Here is a 17505-nt window from a genome sequence, read left to right as displayed (position 1 = left end):
CTAGTGTAAACCTATTCATTTTTTTAAATCATTTTCGCATTATGTTGCAGCTCAATTTGTTGCGAAAATATTTCCTTCTCTGGTCTTTGCGTGTGTTGATTTTTCTCGTTCGATCTGTATATTTAGCGTTTTCTTTGTCCTAATTGTTGTTGTTTTGTTTTCCAGAGGCGCACGTGATGGGCAGCCTGCCCTGGGAGGGCAGACGGGACTTGGTGTTCCCGCGCTGCCTCCTCGCCCCCCTTGCAACCCCCTTTTATCGTTTCCTGGCCAGATTCTCAGGTAAGTCACTGTAATTTCGCGCCCAGACCTAACGAGCCGAGCCCGAGCCGAGCCTGAACCGCCAAATACCTTTGATATTTAGTCAAAACACCGGCAGACAATCGATTTTCTGGCAGTGGAAAACATGAAAGGAAATTTGCCGCGGCTTAGGCTCGGCTCAGGCTCAGCTCGTCAGTAATGAAATCGAGCTGAAAAAAAACGGCACTCAAATTGATTAACAACACAAACAGAAAGCGACGTTAACTGAATTCATGGGTGGTTTGGTTTGAGAGACCGTATCAAAGGCACCGGCAGTGGCGATTTTATAATAATTCTGTCGCAATGGCGTAATTTCAAATTATCAACAGCAAAGCGACGTTTGCAACAGGTGTGCATTCCTGCTGATGCACATGCAGTTGAGAAAGAGCACTAAATCTGGCCAGTAGGGTGGATAAAGAGTGAACGTAGCAACATTGCTGGGAAATGTCCAGGCCAGACTGCTGGGCGACCAACAACAACAACACGTCGTTCTGTAATTGCTCCATCTGCATTAAACACTTGTTCATCAGTTCCGAACTGGTTTTTGTGATCGTTAAATTGCCCTCTACCGCTTCATATCCTTCAATTGAAAATTCTATCGGATTTTACAACGTCATTAATGAGGCAATTAATGTGAGAGATCATTTCTAGTTCTACTCAGCCGGCTTCCCAAGTTTCCATAATTTAAATTTGCAGCAGCAATTAGCAACGGCATCGTTGTTGTTGTTGCGACTTTCTCTGCTTAAAATTCATTTGAATCGTCGATGGGAATTGTTTCGGTTCTTTCACATTTTTTTTGTGTGTGTTTGGTCTTATCGGTTGCAATCCGCAGCTCTGCGATTATGCAACTTTGAAGCTTCGGTAAATTCGTTATTTTCAAAAAAATCGAATGGCCAAAAGAGGACGTGTTGGGAAGCCTTTCTCTATTCAGTGGGTCGAGAATAGATTTTTGCTATGGATTTTTAAAGAAATGGCCTGCAGTTCAAGAAAGGCCTTTTAAAAAATCGTCAATAATTTCGGGAAACTGGCTCGATAGTGACATTGGCAGGAGCAATAGAGCAATGTTTTCTCTATTTAATGGGCCAATAAATTGTTTTGGATTTTTCAAATTTGGTATGCAATAGAAAAACATTAATGTCTGGCCTCGCTTCTAAAAATTGTCCAATATTTGCAGTCTCTTTTAAAAATTCGTTTCAAATTACAGAAAGCGAGCACCAAAATGCCATTTTCAGGAAACATAGAACAAGGAGCACTAAAATGCCATTTGCAGGATATACAGAGCAAAGCTTTTTATATCTGATGGCTTTAAATTCAAGTTTCTGTCTGATCCGCATTCTAACTTCCGATTTTTTGAAAAGTAGGGTGCAACAAAGCAATTGAATATGTAAAGTTTAATTTAAAAATTTGTTACAATTGCGGAAAACGAGTACTGAAATGCAATTTTCAGGATAAATAGAACAACGCTTTCTCCATCTAGTGGAAGTAAGGCCAATTGAGCGTCTCATTTACATTTTTGATTTTTTTGAAAAATGGTTTGCAAAAGAAACATTCAATATTTGGAGTGTCTTTAAAAAATTCGTCACAAAGCAAAGCAGCACTAAAACGCAATTTGCAGGATATAAAAAACACGGCTTTAAATGCAACTTTGTGTCTGCTCTACATTTTGACTTTTGGTTGCAATGGAAAAACCCATATTTAGAGTGCGGGATTTAGGAGCAAGTCCCAATTAGAAATTTGTTATAAATTACACAAAACGAGTACTAAAATGCCATTTACAGGACATATAAAGCAAAATCTTCTCTATTTAATGGCTCTAAATCCAACGCCCTCATTTTATAACGATTGTTAAAATTGAAAAAAAATCAGAGGGGTTTAAATCAGGCAGCCTTGTAGGCCACCACCAACACCAACTGGTAGCGCAGATGAATCGATTGATTACGAAGCATTTAATTCACTTTTGTGAACTAGTCTTGAGTTGATAGGCTGGAAACAATGGGCTGACATAGAATAGGCTCCTTGTTAGTGTGCAAAGGCAATTCAGAGGACAAAATGGTGTGTTCACAGCCTCCTACCGAAATCACGTGGCGTGGGAGTCACGTGGGGCACTGAAAATGCCCGTTCAATGTCAAATCGTCTATTTTTTACCGCAAATTGAATTGTTACTATACAACGCATCTGTATAAATAAACGGTCAGTCTGGTGATTAACACCCATCATTGGACAAGACCGTTCAAGCATTGTCGAAGCCGATCAGTTCATCTCCATTGTTGGACGTTTTCGTACATGTTTGACCATGTCCATATCCATTCAGTAATCAATGATTTGGCAGGGTGATTTTTTCTCTTGCTGATGAAATGCATGATTCGTGCCGGATCTAAAAGCGAATTTTCGCGGTCGAGTTACTTTTCTCCCACCCGCGATCGGCGAGATTAAATGCAAATCGTTCATGGAAGCAATTACGAAAGACATGTGTTTCTCACTCTCCCGACCGGAGAATGTGGAGTTACGCAATCGGGACATGTTCATTCACGTCGCCTTTATTCATGCACGAACCTCCAAGGGTTCGTCTCGTCTTCGTATGGAAAATAAAATAATGCTTCATTGAGTGGTAGAGTGACCTAAAAAATGGTGCCCATACACAGTGAAACCGAATTTGAAACAATCAATAGGTTCCATTCTGGAACCAATCGGCCGTTTTCGATATGTAAATGAACCAAACTAACATAAAAAGTGTCTAAATATGTGTGTCAAACAATGGAGAAATGAGTCAGCCGCAAAGAGCAGTGACCGATTTAGGCGAATTCACTTCCTACGACCTTGATGGTACCATATTAAATAATGTTACGCCATAATGAATGAACCAGGATTTTAATTGATTGTTGTCGATTAAACGCGGGCCGGATGGGACGCTGTTTCGTGCTGGAAGCCCGTTTATCCAGGCGGCATTAAAACCCGGCCTCATTTATCTTCTGGCAAAAGACACGCTAATTTTTCAATGGAATTGATCAAAATCACTATTCCGTTTTATGTTCCCCCCACAGCCATCGCCCCCAATGTGGTCGGCGCCGTTTGTTTGAGCGTTGCAAACTGTTTCATCATGTCATATTTTCTGGATTTATCGCGCTTACCTGCGGGATTTTTAATGGGGACGTTAAGCGGAAGTGTATGGTTGTGAAATCGACCGGCAGACTGGACTGGAAGAGGGTTTTCTTCGGAATCAGTGTTTTAATTTGTACCAGGTTAGGCTGGAATAATTTGGTTCTCTTCAGTGGAGAGAGAAGATTTATTTGCATATATGTAGCAAAAAAGTTGCATTCTAAAGCTGTTCCTTGAAAAATAAGTTTAATGGCGCAGAAATAGTCTATGTAGAGACAAAAACTGACATGTTTGCTATAAGCTGTGAAAGTTTCCGTTGCCACTCGCTCGTTCGTTTTTAGACCAACATTTGTAAAGGGCGCAAATATCGAGATCTACTGCAATTTTCCGTGGTCTCAGACCCAACTCTTTCCTGCAAACTGTGAAAGCTTCAAGTTCCTGCGTGTTCTGGGTCAGAAGTTAGACATTTTTACTCAAGAGAGTGCAGTTGCGTGAAAACACTTGTTTTAGACGAAGATTAGCAGCGGGCGCAAAAACGAGGACTTATTGCGGTTGCAATATAATTGGCTCGGTTTGCAGGCCCAAGTGTTTTCTATGGATTGTAAAAGTTTCAAGTTGCTGCGTATTCTGGATCAGAAGTTAGGAATTTTTACTCAAGAGAGTGCAGTTGCTTGATACACTTGTTTTAGACCAAGATTGGCAAAGGGCGCAAAAATGAGGAATTATTGGAATTGCAATATAATTGACTCGGATTGCAGGCCCAAGTGTTTCTTATGGATTGTAAAAGTTTCAAGTTGCTGCGTGTTCTGGATCAGAAGTTAGTAATTTTTATTCGAGAGCATGCAGTTGCGTGAAAACACTTGTTTTTAGCCAACACGAATGTTGGGAATTGCGAACAAAGGGCGCTAACATTACGATTTCTTCTGATTTCAATGTAATTTTCTGAGTTGGCTCAATTGGTTTCTATATACAGCGAATGTTTTAAGTTTTTACCTGCTCTGGATAAGAAGTTGGGAATTTTTACTCAACAGAGTGCAGTTGCGTGAAAACACTTGTTTTAGACCAAGATTAGCAACGGGCGCAAAAATGAGGAATTATTGCGGTTGAAATATAATTGTCTCGGTTTGCAGGCTCAAGTGTTTTCAATGGATTGTAAAAGTTTCAAGTTGCTGCGTGTTCTGGATCAGAAGTTAGGAATTTTTATTCAAGAGAGTGCAGTTGCTTGAAACACTTGTTTTAGACCAAGATTGGCAAAGGGTGCAAAAATGAGGAATTATTGGAATTGCAATATAATTGTCTCGGATTTAAGGCTCAAGTGTTTTTTATGGATTGTAAAACTGTCAAGTTGCTGTGTGTTCTGGATCAGAAGTTAGGAATTTTTATTCGAGAGCATGCAGTTGCGTGAAAACACTTGTTTTTAGCCAATACGAATGTTGGGAATTGCGAACAAAGGCGCTAACATTGCGATTTCTTCTGATTTCAATGTAACTTTCTGAGTTGGCTCAATTGGTTTCTATATACAGCGAATGTTTCAAGTTTTTACCTGCTCTGGATAAGAAGTTAGGAATTTTCACTCAAGAGAGTGCAGTTGCGTGAAAACACTTGTTTTAAACCAACTTTCGCAAAGGGCGCACATATGTATTAAGATTTGTTGCGATTTCAATGTAAATTTCAGGGTTTGCAGTCTCAAGTCTTTTCTGTAGAGTGTGAAAATTTCAATTTGTTGCGGGTTCTGGAGTATAAGTTGAGATTTTTTTTGAGAGCGTGCAGTTGCCTGAAAACGCCTGTTTTTAGATCAACATTCGCAAGCGGCCCAAAAATTACGATTTGTTGCAATTTAAATGTGATTTTCGCGACTTGCTGGCTCAAGTGTTTTATGCAAAGTGTAAGAGTTTCAAGTTGCTGCATGTTTTTTTTTTAGAGCTTGCAGTTGCTTGAAAGCGCTGGTTTTTAGATCAACGTTTGTAAAGGACGCACAAATAGTTTCTAGTGTCTTTTATTGACTGTGCTAAAAATCTCCAGCTCTCAGACAGGCTCTCAGCGATTTTTTAAGCTAAGTGAATAGATATTGACCAAACCGTTGCAACCTGTACTTCGAGGATCATCCAGATAACGTTCCTGTTGAATCCAGTTTTATTCAATTTAAGGTCAGAGCTAAGTAACACCTACACTGGACATTTAAAGATTGTTAATACTAATGAGGGTTTCCTTTTCGGAAAGGATACGCGCAATTTTGCGCAATTCCGTGTTGACCCGCTTTAGGAAGCCGGCAACGTGTACGGATAATTTAAAAATATCCACTTGGTATGACTAAAAAGAATCATAGAGAGAGCATCGGCTAAGCCGACACCAATAATCAAATCTCTATAAATAAAGTGGGCGATTGAATTTTTTATTTTTAGCTGAGAGCACATCAGGTGAATTTGGATGGTGTGAAAAACGGCGAAGATGCTGGTCATCGTTGGCGGCATCTGCGACCTTGCCTTCAGCGAGGTGGACCAGTTTCTGCGGCATTTTGCTACCACCCACATTGGCCGGCGAAATTCCGCGTTTCATCAATACCACCCACTAATCAGGCCTTGCCCGATCTGTCCACTCTCTCGTTTGGACCACCCTGTATATTAAGTATATCGTTCAGGAAGTGGATCACTCGGGGTCGCAAACCACTTAACGTAAACTATTTCGATAGCTCGGATCCCTCGGATCGGAGAAAAAGAACAGGCCGAAGATTTATGTCCGGAAACTGGGAAAAGTCGGGAAAAGGGCGCCATTGGACGCGTTTGAGGATGTTTCGGCTTGACAAGAACGCGAGTTCGTTGAACTAAATATAATTATACCGAACACTTTACTACAACTAATTTTAGGGGGCTTTCGCGCTGGATTTGTGGCTGTTCACCGTAACGATGGGGTTTTGACGCCCAAAAAACAGGATGACGATGACCATCCAATCGCCTATTGTTTTGGTTCCAGGCTGGCTATTTGCAATCTTGTAGGGGATTTTGCCAAAAAGGCTAGTTTTTCGGGCTTCTAGACCGTGGTCTATTGGCCCCAGTCAACATGGATTTTCTTCCAACGAAAGTAAAACTTCAAGTTGTTCATTTTTGTCTCGAGCAAAAGCCAAATCTTTTACATGGCTAGAAGCTTCCATTGGAAAAATTAAGTTGATGATTGTAACTTATTTTTGGATCACCTGGTGTAAATAGATTTACCAAAAAAACCGCATTTAAAAATAAAAAATTCCCACGTTGATCTTTTTTTCTAGAAGACACCGCTGAATTTTAAATGAATTTAGACATTGGCACTCACCGTATTCAACAGTACTGTAACTGTAAGACAAACAAGGCTGTTTCTCCTAATCTGTTGTAAATTTTTTAGAAGAATAAGCTGTTGCGGTTTGGAGTCCGGAATTTTTTCTTGCAGGTTCCGATTCTGTAGGGTTTTTTCTGCAAAAAATGTCTTCATCATGAACGTCGATATTTTGGCTCATTTCCGAAAAATTCACGTCTGAAAATAATCGTTACAGCATGCCGCTCTGGGTTATTCCTTGATTTTTGCTGTTTTTCGTCGTTTTTTGGGCCGTCAGCAATAGGAATTTGGCTCAAACGTTTCTAGTCACTTCAAGCAGTCGCACTCCGATTCGAATCCAGTTCCAATTGGGAACGTAGTTGTCATCGGTCCTCTCACTCGCACCCATAAGACTCTATGAGCGACGCAAGATGGACTGCGGGTTGTTACGTTCCTAATTGATACCTTCGCCGCTAAAATTGTTGGAGTTTTGTGCGGGATAAATTTGAAAAAACAGTTTTCAAAAAATTTTCAATTATATTAGAGAAGTCGAAACTGGCAAAACTAGTTAATTCCGGATCACATACAATTGGTGATTTTCGGGGTTTTTAGGCCGCCGTCAAACGTTCTGATTTGAAGTGATTGTCGATTTTTTCCAGCCCCGAAACATAAAAACGTTAGCCAACACACAAAACAGCCACTCACAATAGAGCCCTAATCCAAACATGAAACCGTCGAGATGAAACCCCACATTCAACCACCGAAATCCCCCGATAGCGTTGCGGTTTTTAAAACGAAGGGGAGCGATCGAACGCAATAGGTCTCTATCGCGTTTGTTTTAATTCAAAAGCGATTTACCAATGCACTTTGAATTAATTCAATCAAGTTTATATTTAACCTGAGAATTACGCTAACCATGTAAGTGGCAGGCGCATTCCCATTTCCAACGTGAAAAGTGCCACAACATCCGACACCAAAGCCTGAGCGTGCGTTTGTTTAAAAATATTCTTGGAGGCCGCCCATTGTCTTCATGGGCATGTCGTTGGGCATTATCGGGATGTTTTGTCAATGTCCCCTTTGATTGTTGCATCCGATTCAACTTAAGCCTCTCTCGAGCATCAGGGACTTTTTTGGGCGAAAGTTTCCCCGAAAACCTGCAAATATTTGATGTCTTTGTCCGTTGGAACTTGATGAGAGTTTGTCGCATTGGCATTGTAAATAAACGTCTGGCCAAGCCGAGAATGGCTGTTTATTTCAGTCCAACCGAAAATAGCCCCAGACTCGATGAATGAGACTGTCTGAAATGTAGCCTGCGACAAATGCTCAATGAATTTTCATTCTTTTACGTTTCTTTCGGCCGCCATTAGCAGCCCGAGTCCATAAACCGTCGGATTGTCGCACAAAAACTTATATAATTAGCCCATTCAGGTGAGGAGCGCCTAATTATGGGAACTTCCATATTATATATATGGGGTATTTTGACAAAAAGCGACACCCAAATAGGCAGCCAGGCCCGTTACGTTCATTAAAACAATCGCACGAGCGTACGTTAGTATGGGAAGGTGGTGGTGGTACCCTTTAGGTGGAATCTGCCAATTAGTGATGGCCCCGATTCCTGAATTACACAGGATGATACAAAAAATGTCTATGCAATTTTGCAATAATTAGTGTTTAAATAGTGCGCGCCGCCATCGCTCATGGGAACATTATTTCGCTTTTTCCATAAACATGGTGGGTTCAGCATGACATTGTCAATATTGACGATCATTTGCCTCAATTCCGAATTGCCCTTCGTCATTCGGCTATTTAAAAAATGCGGCTATTAGTCAGGGCGGCAGACCTTATCAGTGCTCGTTTATTTTCTCCAAATTCCGTTAATTAAACATTCACACCAAGTCAAATGGTTTCGGGCTCATTTAGATAAGATAAAGCCCGAAAGTGAACCACGGAACCGATTTTCTCATCTACGGTTTTCGGGTTTACGGTCGGAGGCGCCCAGCGCCGACGAAGAAGCAAGCGGCCGTCATGCTTTCAAATGCATCTCTCTTCTCTTTTACGGCAACTGGTAATTTGGTTTTGGTTGCGATCGGCGATTGTTCTTGGTGTGATTTTCGCTCCTATTTTATTCTATTCTATTCTATTCCGATCCACTGAAAATTGGAATGCTTTTTGATGGTCCGATGGGAATTCTTCGGAGGCACATGGTCAAAAATGTCCAAATCAGAGACAACGAAACCAAGTTCAAAAATTGATTTAAAAAAATCGATTAAAATTTAGCCAGGGCTTCAGCTGAAGCTTTCTTTATCGAGTGTTGAAATCAGTTTTTGTATATCTTATCTGGTTATCGAGCAATGGAGTTGCTGTCAATGACATTACAGAAGTGGCCAACTGCAAAACTAACCGAAATTTGGGAATTCATTAAACATCTTCCGCATAACCGAATGCTGCCAAATTCAACCAGTTCTCAAAGTGAAACTTCTTTTATCGAGTGCTGAAATCGCAATTTTTATATCTGATCTGGTTGTCGAGAAATGGCCGTCGGAAACTAACTGTGCAAAAGCAGCCAAGTCATAGAAAACGAGTCAAAGTTTGACAACGTATTACAACTCTCCCATTTGTCCGAATACATCCAAATTCAGCCAGTATTTTACATAAAGCCTCCTTTATCGAGTGCTGATATCAGCATTTTGATGCCTGATCTGGTTGACGAGAAATGTCAGTCAGAAACTGACCTTTCAAAAGCGACCAAGTCAAAGAAATCTAACCAAAGTTCGAGAACTTAGTACAACTCTCCCACTTATCCGGCGGCATCCAAACTCAGTCAGTATTTTACCTAAAGCCTCCTTTATCGAGTGCTGAAATCAGCATTTTGATGCCTGATCTGGTTGGCCAGAAATGACAGTCAGAAACTGACCTTTCAAAAGCGGCCACGTCAGCGAAAACTAAGCAAAGTTTGGGAATTAGTTGCAACTCCCCCACATAGTCAAATACATCCAAATTCAGCCAGTATTTCACCTAAAGCTTGCTTTATCGAGTGCTGAAATCAGCATTTGGATGTCTGGTCTGGTTATCGATAAATAACTGTCAGAAACTGACATTGCAAAAGCGGCCAAGTCAAAGAAAACTAACCAAAGTTCGAGAACTTATTACAACTCTCCCACTTATCCGATGGCATCCGAACTCAGTCAGTATTTTACCTAAAGCCTCCTTTATCGAGTGCTGATATCAGCATTTTGATGCCTGATCTGGTTGGCGAGAAATGACAGTCAGAAACTGACCTTTCAAAAGCAGCCACGTCAGCGAAAACTAAGCAAAGTTTGGGAATTAGTTGCAACTCCCCGACATAGCCAAATGCATCCAAATTCAGCCAGAATTGAATATAAAGCTTTATTTTCAGAAAAATTATTTCAAATAACCTGCAACTAACTCATAGCATTTTCCTCTTCTAAAATATGGGGAGACACGCCACTGGCAATGTGTAGAGCTTAAAGAGATATCGTGTTATATTATAAAACAACTGTAAGAAACCGCTGATGTAAAATAGGAAAAACATAGTCAGGGAAATGAATTACGAACAATTTCCCTATTGAAAGCAGACATAACGAAATTCCAAAGATAAACCGGGCAGGCCTGGTGGGAAGTGGCGTGCCTCTGTGTGTATGTGTATGTATTATGGCTTTATGCAAAGACATTGAATGTTGTTGCAAAAAGTCGCAGATTTTAATAGAAAGAAGTCGAAGTGAAAAAAAGACAATTAGCAATTAAACGTGGGAATTGTCTGCAAATATTTTAATTACGAGAGCAATAAACAGAAAGGCAATTTTATGGCGTTATGCGGTAATGGTGATTTTATGTTATGTCTGCCGTGTCACTATAAATTCCTGGAGGAGCTTTTCGTGTTTTGCGAAAAAAACGCCATTTCCATGGAAAATCACGCGACTAATTTGCTAATTGACTGACTGATGGTGTTTTCTCTATTGTTGCAGGCCGAAGACGAACGACGATATCCTACCACAAAAAGTATCCGCCACCCTGGCCGTTTTTAGTCCTACAATTAGTCTTAATTTCATCTTTAGTTAGTATAGTAGGTAAGTACCGATTTTGGCTCTGTTTATTTTCTTTGGTCCCTCGTATTTGGGGCAGGTGCGACCAGGAGCGCCTAGTTTCCATGGCAACTGCTCTATTGGTCTTTTTCTCTGGCACAGCCTCTGCTCGCTTTTTGTGCTACGAGGGCGTTTATATTAAAATGTTTCTAGTTAATTGGGTTTTTTGTGTTAATTCTGAAGTATTCTGGCCGAGCCAATGACGTGGCGTTTGGGCGATGATGGTATCTCACCGGATAATCGGACGGTCAAAATTCCGTAATGGCGCACCATCATAAATTCCTGGGGCCCCGGCTCTTAATTAGATCGGGGCCCCAAATCGGGCACGCGAAATTTAAATTCCTTCGGTTGTTTTAACACCAGCTTAACTTTACATGAGATGGCGACGGGGATAGCCCGATTTTATCGACCGAATGGGGTTATTAAATTATTTTTCCTCATGATGCAATAATTTCCCCCTATTTTTGGGGGTCTTAATTAATAATAAAACCGAATCGAGAGAAGGTCGGGCGGAATAAGGAAAATGTTACTTTTTTTCGCTGTTGCTGTTGTTTACCGTATTGCTTACTAATCAAAAGCGCCCATGAAATATTGAAGAAAAACCATTCCCTTGTACGGAAATATGAGTGCAGAGCGGCCTATTATGTCAATTACTTGCAGGTAAATTGCATAGTAGAAACGGGTGCAACAGATTACCCGAACTAGGAAAACGGTAATTGTCTCTAATGGTGAATTTACCGGAAAGTTCCGGGAAGTTGCATTAAGAGTCGTTTGATGCCGGCCACGTATGGACAAAAATCCGACGTTTACATACAAAAGGGCAATTTATGATTGACAGGACTGGGCCTTTGATGTTTTGCGCTAGCAACTCAATGGGTTTTGCATCCGTTTGTTGACTGTTATTGGGGATTTTTTTGTTGAAAATTAATGCCATAGTTTGTGTGTGATTCAATGCCCCAACTTTATATGGGAAAGCCATAACTACAGTAGGAGCGTTGGATCCTGTTTTCGCAGCTTCAAGATAATGAAGCTGAGTTTGTAGGACTTTATTGGAAGGGTGTTTAATGAAGTATATTTTCATGTAAAGAAAGTGATGATCGAACTGGGGCTTTGCCCTTTATCGGGGGTCTGAAGTTGCAAAGTCGTGATATCTCCAAAACGCGTGCAAATATCCAATAAGCCGTAGAGACCTTTTTGACGGTCCGGATCGAGAACTGTCTTTTACTGCGTGAGATTGTTCAAAAAATACTAACCTCTAAAACGATAAGATAAAAACAAGAAACAAAAAAATACCCGATCGGGTGATACGACCTTTTTGATAGTCCGTCTCGAGAACTGTGTTTACCAGTTTGGTTTGGGCACAGATTCCAAACCTCTAGAGAGGTAGAGGCAAAAGTGTCCAAAAATCCCAAAAAGTTTTTTTCGGAGAAACGCCCACAAATAATAAATACTTATAGGGCCTTTACTTTGACATGATTTGTGAACAGATAAACGCCTTTTAGAGTATTTTGTAGAACGAAATATTGAAAACGCCAAATGAATCTTGGCAAATGAAGCCCCCCCATAAATAAATCGCAGTTTCGAGCAATGTAATCGCTTGACAACGGATCCGGTGACAGTCTAAATACCGTTGGTACGTCCCCTTCATAGTCTGGCACTGATCCAGGCGTTCCAGACGGGAGTTGCAGACATAATAATTCGCGACCGATGGGTAGATTGCCCTCAGCCAGTTAAATTCGAAAAATCCATCTATGGAATCGCTTAGCATCGCTGAACTGCATTATTCCATTATTCCATTAAGGTCCGATTTATGCAATATAAGCAACCGGGTGGATTCCTGGGTTTTTAATCGTTTCGCTCACGCAACCACCGTTTCAAACGCCAAATGAGGCCATTTAATTTAAGGCTGTAAACCGAATTTCCAAACTGTAAAGCAAATAATGAGAGAGGAACGTTGCATGTCGCGCACATAGAACTGGATGCCTTTAACCATAAGAAATTATGCTCATTAGTGGTCGTAGGGCCCCCCCGATTCGAGGGGTTTATCAAGAAGGAAAACCTGGCCTGTAATCAATAGAGGGGTGCTAGGAAGACAGAACATGATTTATTCAGTGCTTGATTGAAACCCGGATGCACTAAGCACGGTAATTTGCCGATGCACCCCAACAAACCCCCATTGGATTAATCGGGCGGATTTTTGCGAGGAGAGCAGACATTTTGCGACGGCGGCGGCGACGTCGGCGTCTGCTCGGGTCGGCCTTGCTCGAAATAGCCACAGACGCCGGAAGAGTCGAGATCCGGCATTCCCGAGCCAATTTGCAATCGGTGCCAAAGCGCTGTCCGACCGAAATTTGCATACCTTTGCATACATTAATTATGCGCTCTTCATGCTAATGATTATTATGTCTTGCCAAAGTGCAATCTCATTAAGGTTTTTTGACTCGGAGCACCAAATCTGTTGCCATCCCCTGTAGGAGGGTGAAAATAATCTCCGGATGGGTTTTTCGCCTCAACTATATAGTTGAGCTCAAATTATACAGTTGGGTCATTGAATCTGCACGTTGCCTTCACTATTATGTATGGGCTGGGATTTTTTTGTTCATTTGTATACCTAAAACGAAAACTTTGACACCCGGTATTTCAAAATTCGGAGTGTTTTTCTGTCGTATGTGTCATATGGGAAACTTGGAACATACAAGGAAGTATTCGGTCGATTTAATTGTACAGTTGTTTAACGTGATTCAATGCCCCGACTTTATATGTGAACGCCACAATTATACAGTAGGAGCGTTGGATCCTGACATGAGAGTTTCAAGGCCTGGATCAGAAAGTGCCTTCCTAATGGCTATTTCCGAGGGGGTTTAATGAGTTAAACCGATTAAGTAGTTTCCTGAAAAAAGGGTGAACATTCAAGTGGGGCTTCGCCCTTTTTCAGGTGTCGAAGTTTTAAAATTGTAGTATCTCGAAGACGCGTAAAATTTTCCAATCAGACGTAAAAACCTTTTAGATAGTCCGAGTCGATAAGTATTTCCTGCCAGTTGGTTTATAAGAAATCCCTGACGTGTAAGGGCTGGAAGCAAACATGTCCAAAATATGGGGGCCTTCGAGTTTCACATCCCCTACCGGGGAAACGGCTGCAAAAATCCGAACATCCAGTAGAATCTTTTTGATAGAGCGTTTCGTAAGCTATCATTTAACGATTATATCAGAAATTCCTAACCTCTAAAGAGTTAGAAGCAAAAATGTAGATTCAAAAAAAAACACCTGATATATTTTAAGTGGAATTTGAAACACTTGTACGCTAGCCTGTTTTGTCATATCGAGACCGTCGTCAGACCCATTAGGCTCTGCGAGCTAACATGAAGATTTTCTCCGGGTAAATGTGAAAAAAAGCGGAATAGTATTAACTCTTAACTCTTGGTTAAGATTGGCGCGTGTATCACGCAAAGGCGGCCAAAGGGTTCAATGGCTCCGATGCGTGCCGCCACCGCATAAGGGCCGCCCTAAATTTTGCAAGATTGGCGATAACAACCGCTTTAAATAGCCTCTACACATTTTGATTCGAACCTGAAAGCACCCTGTACAAACGGGCTTAAAAGCGACAGTGTGTGCGTTTTTTGCTCGCAGAGTCGACATGCACTAACTGGTTAACCGGAATAGACGTAACGTCTTATTATATTCAAATAGGATGACAACCGGGCTAATTTAAGCAATTAGTTACTGCCAGAGCCTTATCGGCCGGGAGCAATGCGTACAAGAGTGAAGAGGAAGGCCGATAAAGAGCAAAGAGCGGCCTTTCTTGGGTACCACGTTTTATTCCCATACGCTGTAGTAGTACTACGCGAAGAGTGTGTAGTCGGCAGCACCAGTGGCGGCCTATCAAAGGGGCCCCATTGGCAAAAGTTGACAGGGTAGAGGTTGTCCAACAGCAGTTTAAAAACGGGTACTTTCCACCCGGCAAAGAGTGTTCAGTTGCAATTTTGTTTGCACCACGTTGATGTGTTTTTTCTTGTTTCGAGTAAATTAGGCTTCGGCACGTCTATGCAGACCCTGTCTACATGCACCAGGAAGAACTTAGCGGGAATCCTTTGTGGGGGTCAGATCAGGTCGTTTCGGGGTCCGCCAAGCGTAAAGGACACTGCTCGGATTATCTAACCGGCTCTTCAAATCGAATTACCTAACTGTAACAATTCGAACAATTCAAAAAGCGAAAACAACAGGTTCTCCTATGGAATGGAATGAAACTGGGCATAACGCCGATCTCTATCTGAATGTGTCACCTCGCAGAGCCTAATCGACCAATTAAGCGAGCTAGCGCCTTTTCGGCACCTGACGACCGCCCCGATTTGAGCCCCAGTGACCGCTTAATGCGACTGGCGTGTTTTATTCTGTCGCGGCCAATAAATTGTTTTTTGTCGTTTTTTTTTCTTATTCGATCTGGGCTGGTTGAGAGCGGTACCGCTTAAGCGGACTTTGTCCCACTAATCGGGCATTTGATTGGAACCTCACCAGCCCAAGTGTATGTAGTCTCTCCCAAGCCTTTTGGCAGTGACGTCATTATTTGAGACTCCAAATCAAAATTAATTCCTGGGTTTCAGTCATTTATTTTCTTTATTTATCAATTAAAATACGTTTCGGTGTATTTTTCCACCATCATCAGTTTTTACGTGTAGCGTTGTTACTGCTTTAAGCCTTGGCATACCAACACACGGTATGCCAAGGAATTGAAACACAGTCAGGAAAGTATATACAATTATTTGAGACGCCATGTTCAAATCGGTAAATTGAAATGATTGGACTTGGAAAAATTAATTCGTCAAGAAGTTTCAATATTCTTCCACACTTCCACCAATTGTAACAGTTTGATAAAATACACCATCAAATTTCCGTCTCGCTCGATAGAGAAGTAATAGAAAAAGAACGACAATTATGGCGTCACTGTCAAACAGCCGTTTCTATCACAAAAGGTGCTGCTTTAGATGGTACCGCTCCCAAATAAGCATATTAATGACACCGCGATGGCATGTTACCATGACAATTCGACGAAGGATCGACTCCGATCTTTATCGTGTGCTTCGATTGTTATTCGACCCGATATCGAAAGGTTGTAAGCCTTTTCTTCTTCTTTATGGAGTCTTCATCGGACTGAACCAGAATACAGAATAGAATGGGTTTTAACGGGATGTACCCAGCCTCAACCATATGGAATTGTACTGAAACTCAGACCAAGACTTCGTCTCGATCTTGTACCGTCCACTGTGTATCTTTATAATATACTGGGTGGTTGAATGAAACATTAATGATAAACTTGCACCATCCAACCGCCGTTTTAGTGCAATTATAATTGGAATCTCAACAATGCTGCGTTCGCAAATGATCCGTATTCAAGACAATATTGGCCCGAACAATTAAAGCCCTCGTTCCCATGCTGGTTGAATAATCATTTCATGACTAATCGAAGACCTGCAATGAAGAAACAACATTGTAAAGCATGCTAGAGGATTGCGTGCCATGGACATTCCTTCCATCGTTTCGCGACTGCATTACGAATTCCCATCGATTGTCGCCGGTTTAATTTCCGACTACTGGCTGCTGCATCGGCCCCATTTGCATTTATTTCTGCACGCCAAACCGGCCGATTTCTGGCCCACATTCGGCCCGCCCCTGGAACCGGAACCAGCAAACCGATCGACAAATGTAGAATAATAATAGAGGCGCTAAAACCGCACGGGTTTCACGAAAATTAAACCATTTTTGTTCGCAAATCGGCCGTAAAATGTTGACAGTCAACAGATAAATCTTGCCCGAGTCCGGGGTTGTATTTGATGTGACGCCCTACTGTTCGGTTCTGAAGAAGCCGCAGCAGGTGAAACCGTTCACACTTTCAACATACGCATTGAGATTGCTCGGTCACTAGCCGTAAGCTGCGGATAATTGAGTAAATTCGGCATCGCTGTCAATGGAGGTACCCGACCAACAATGGAGGGTACCGAGCACCTGTGCCCGGTCGTAMGTCATCGATGGTCACGTAGAAGTCCATTGAAGGCAAAAACGATTACGTGTCTGTATTTGTGCGTACCATTGTCTCCTGTCGGGCAATTGAAAATCCGCCTATTTTTGCCCACACTGATAAGGACGGCCGTGGGAACCCATTGGTGCCGATAAGGGTTGCTTTGTTTTTGCCACGCAAACGTTAACCGGTTGCCATGTAGGATAATTTATAACCCCCCCACGAGCCGATATCGCCAAACAATTAAGTCGTAATTTGTTCGGCGTATCTCGGGGAACCTTTTTTTAATAGTCGGGAACCCATAATGTGTCAGAAATCAGTACCTCTTTGCCCATAATTTACCGACGAGCTGGGATTTTATTATTCCTTCTCGGACCACCGCGCGGCTACTTTATCAAACTGAACCCGTCCGAACGGTGACTTTGAAGTTCACAATATTGGATTTTGCTTTTTTTCTCTGATCTTGATCCAATGACCCAACTGTATCTGTGAATCCACAGATTATACAGTAGGATCGCTGGAGCTTCGCCTTCAAATTAAATGAATCAGGAATAAGATTTGCAGACATTCTTTATTAAGGCCAAATGAGTCTTTGATTGGGAATTAAATACTTTTGCTAATGAGGTTAATCAATCAATAACATTAACAATGCCCTTCGAAGCAAGGGCGGATCCAGGGGGGGGTCATGGGGGTCATGACCCCCCCATTCAGTTC

At 41.7% G+C, this 17505-nt stretch overlaps 1 protein-coding gene across 6 annotated transcripts in view; it reads left to right on the top strand.

The window, feature by feature from the left end:
• The window catches only part of LOC109534345, a 60750-nt gene that overhangs the window by 32698 nt on the left and 10547 nt on the right, over positions 1 to 17505 (top strand). For all 6 annotated transcript variants that reach the window (XR_007282135.1, XM_048669089.1, XM_048669085.1 and 3 more), the window contains 2 exons: positions 166 to 279; positions 10665 to 10766. Coding sequence is in view for 5 of the 6 variants with exons in the window: in XM_048669084.1 (XP_048525041.1) it covers positions 166 to 279; positions 10665 to 10766 (216 nt within the window). In the remaining variant the exon portion in view is untranslated. The remainder of the gene's footprint in view (positions 1 to 165; positions 280 to 10664; positions 10767 to 17505) is intronic.

The sequence above is a fragment of the Dendroctonus ponderosae genome, unplaced genomic scaffold, assembly GCF_020466585.1.
Source record: "Dendroctonus ponderosae isolate FM_Combo_2020 unplaced genomic scaffold, Dpon_F_20191213v2 Dpon_F_20191213_8, whole genome shotgun sequence".
NCBI lineage: Eukaryota > Metazoa > Arthropoda > Insecta > Coleoptera > Curculionidae > Dendroctonus > Dendroctonus ponderosae.
The sequence above is the reverse complement of the archived record's forward strand: the minus strand, read 5'-3'. Positions and strand labels throughout refer to the sequence as shown.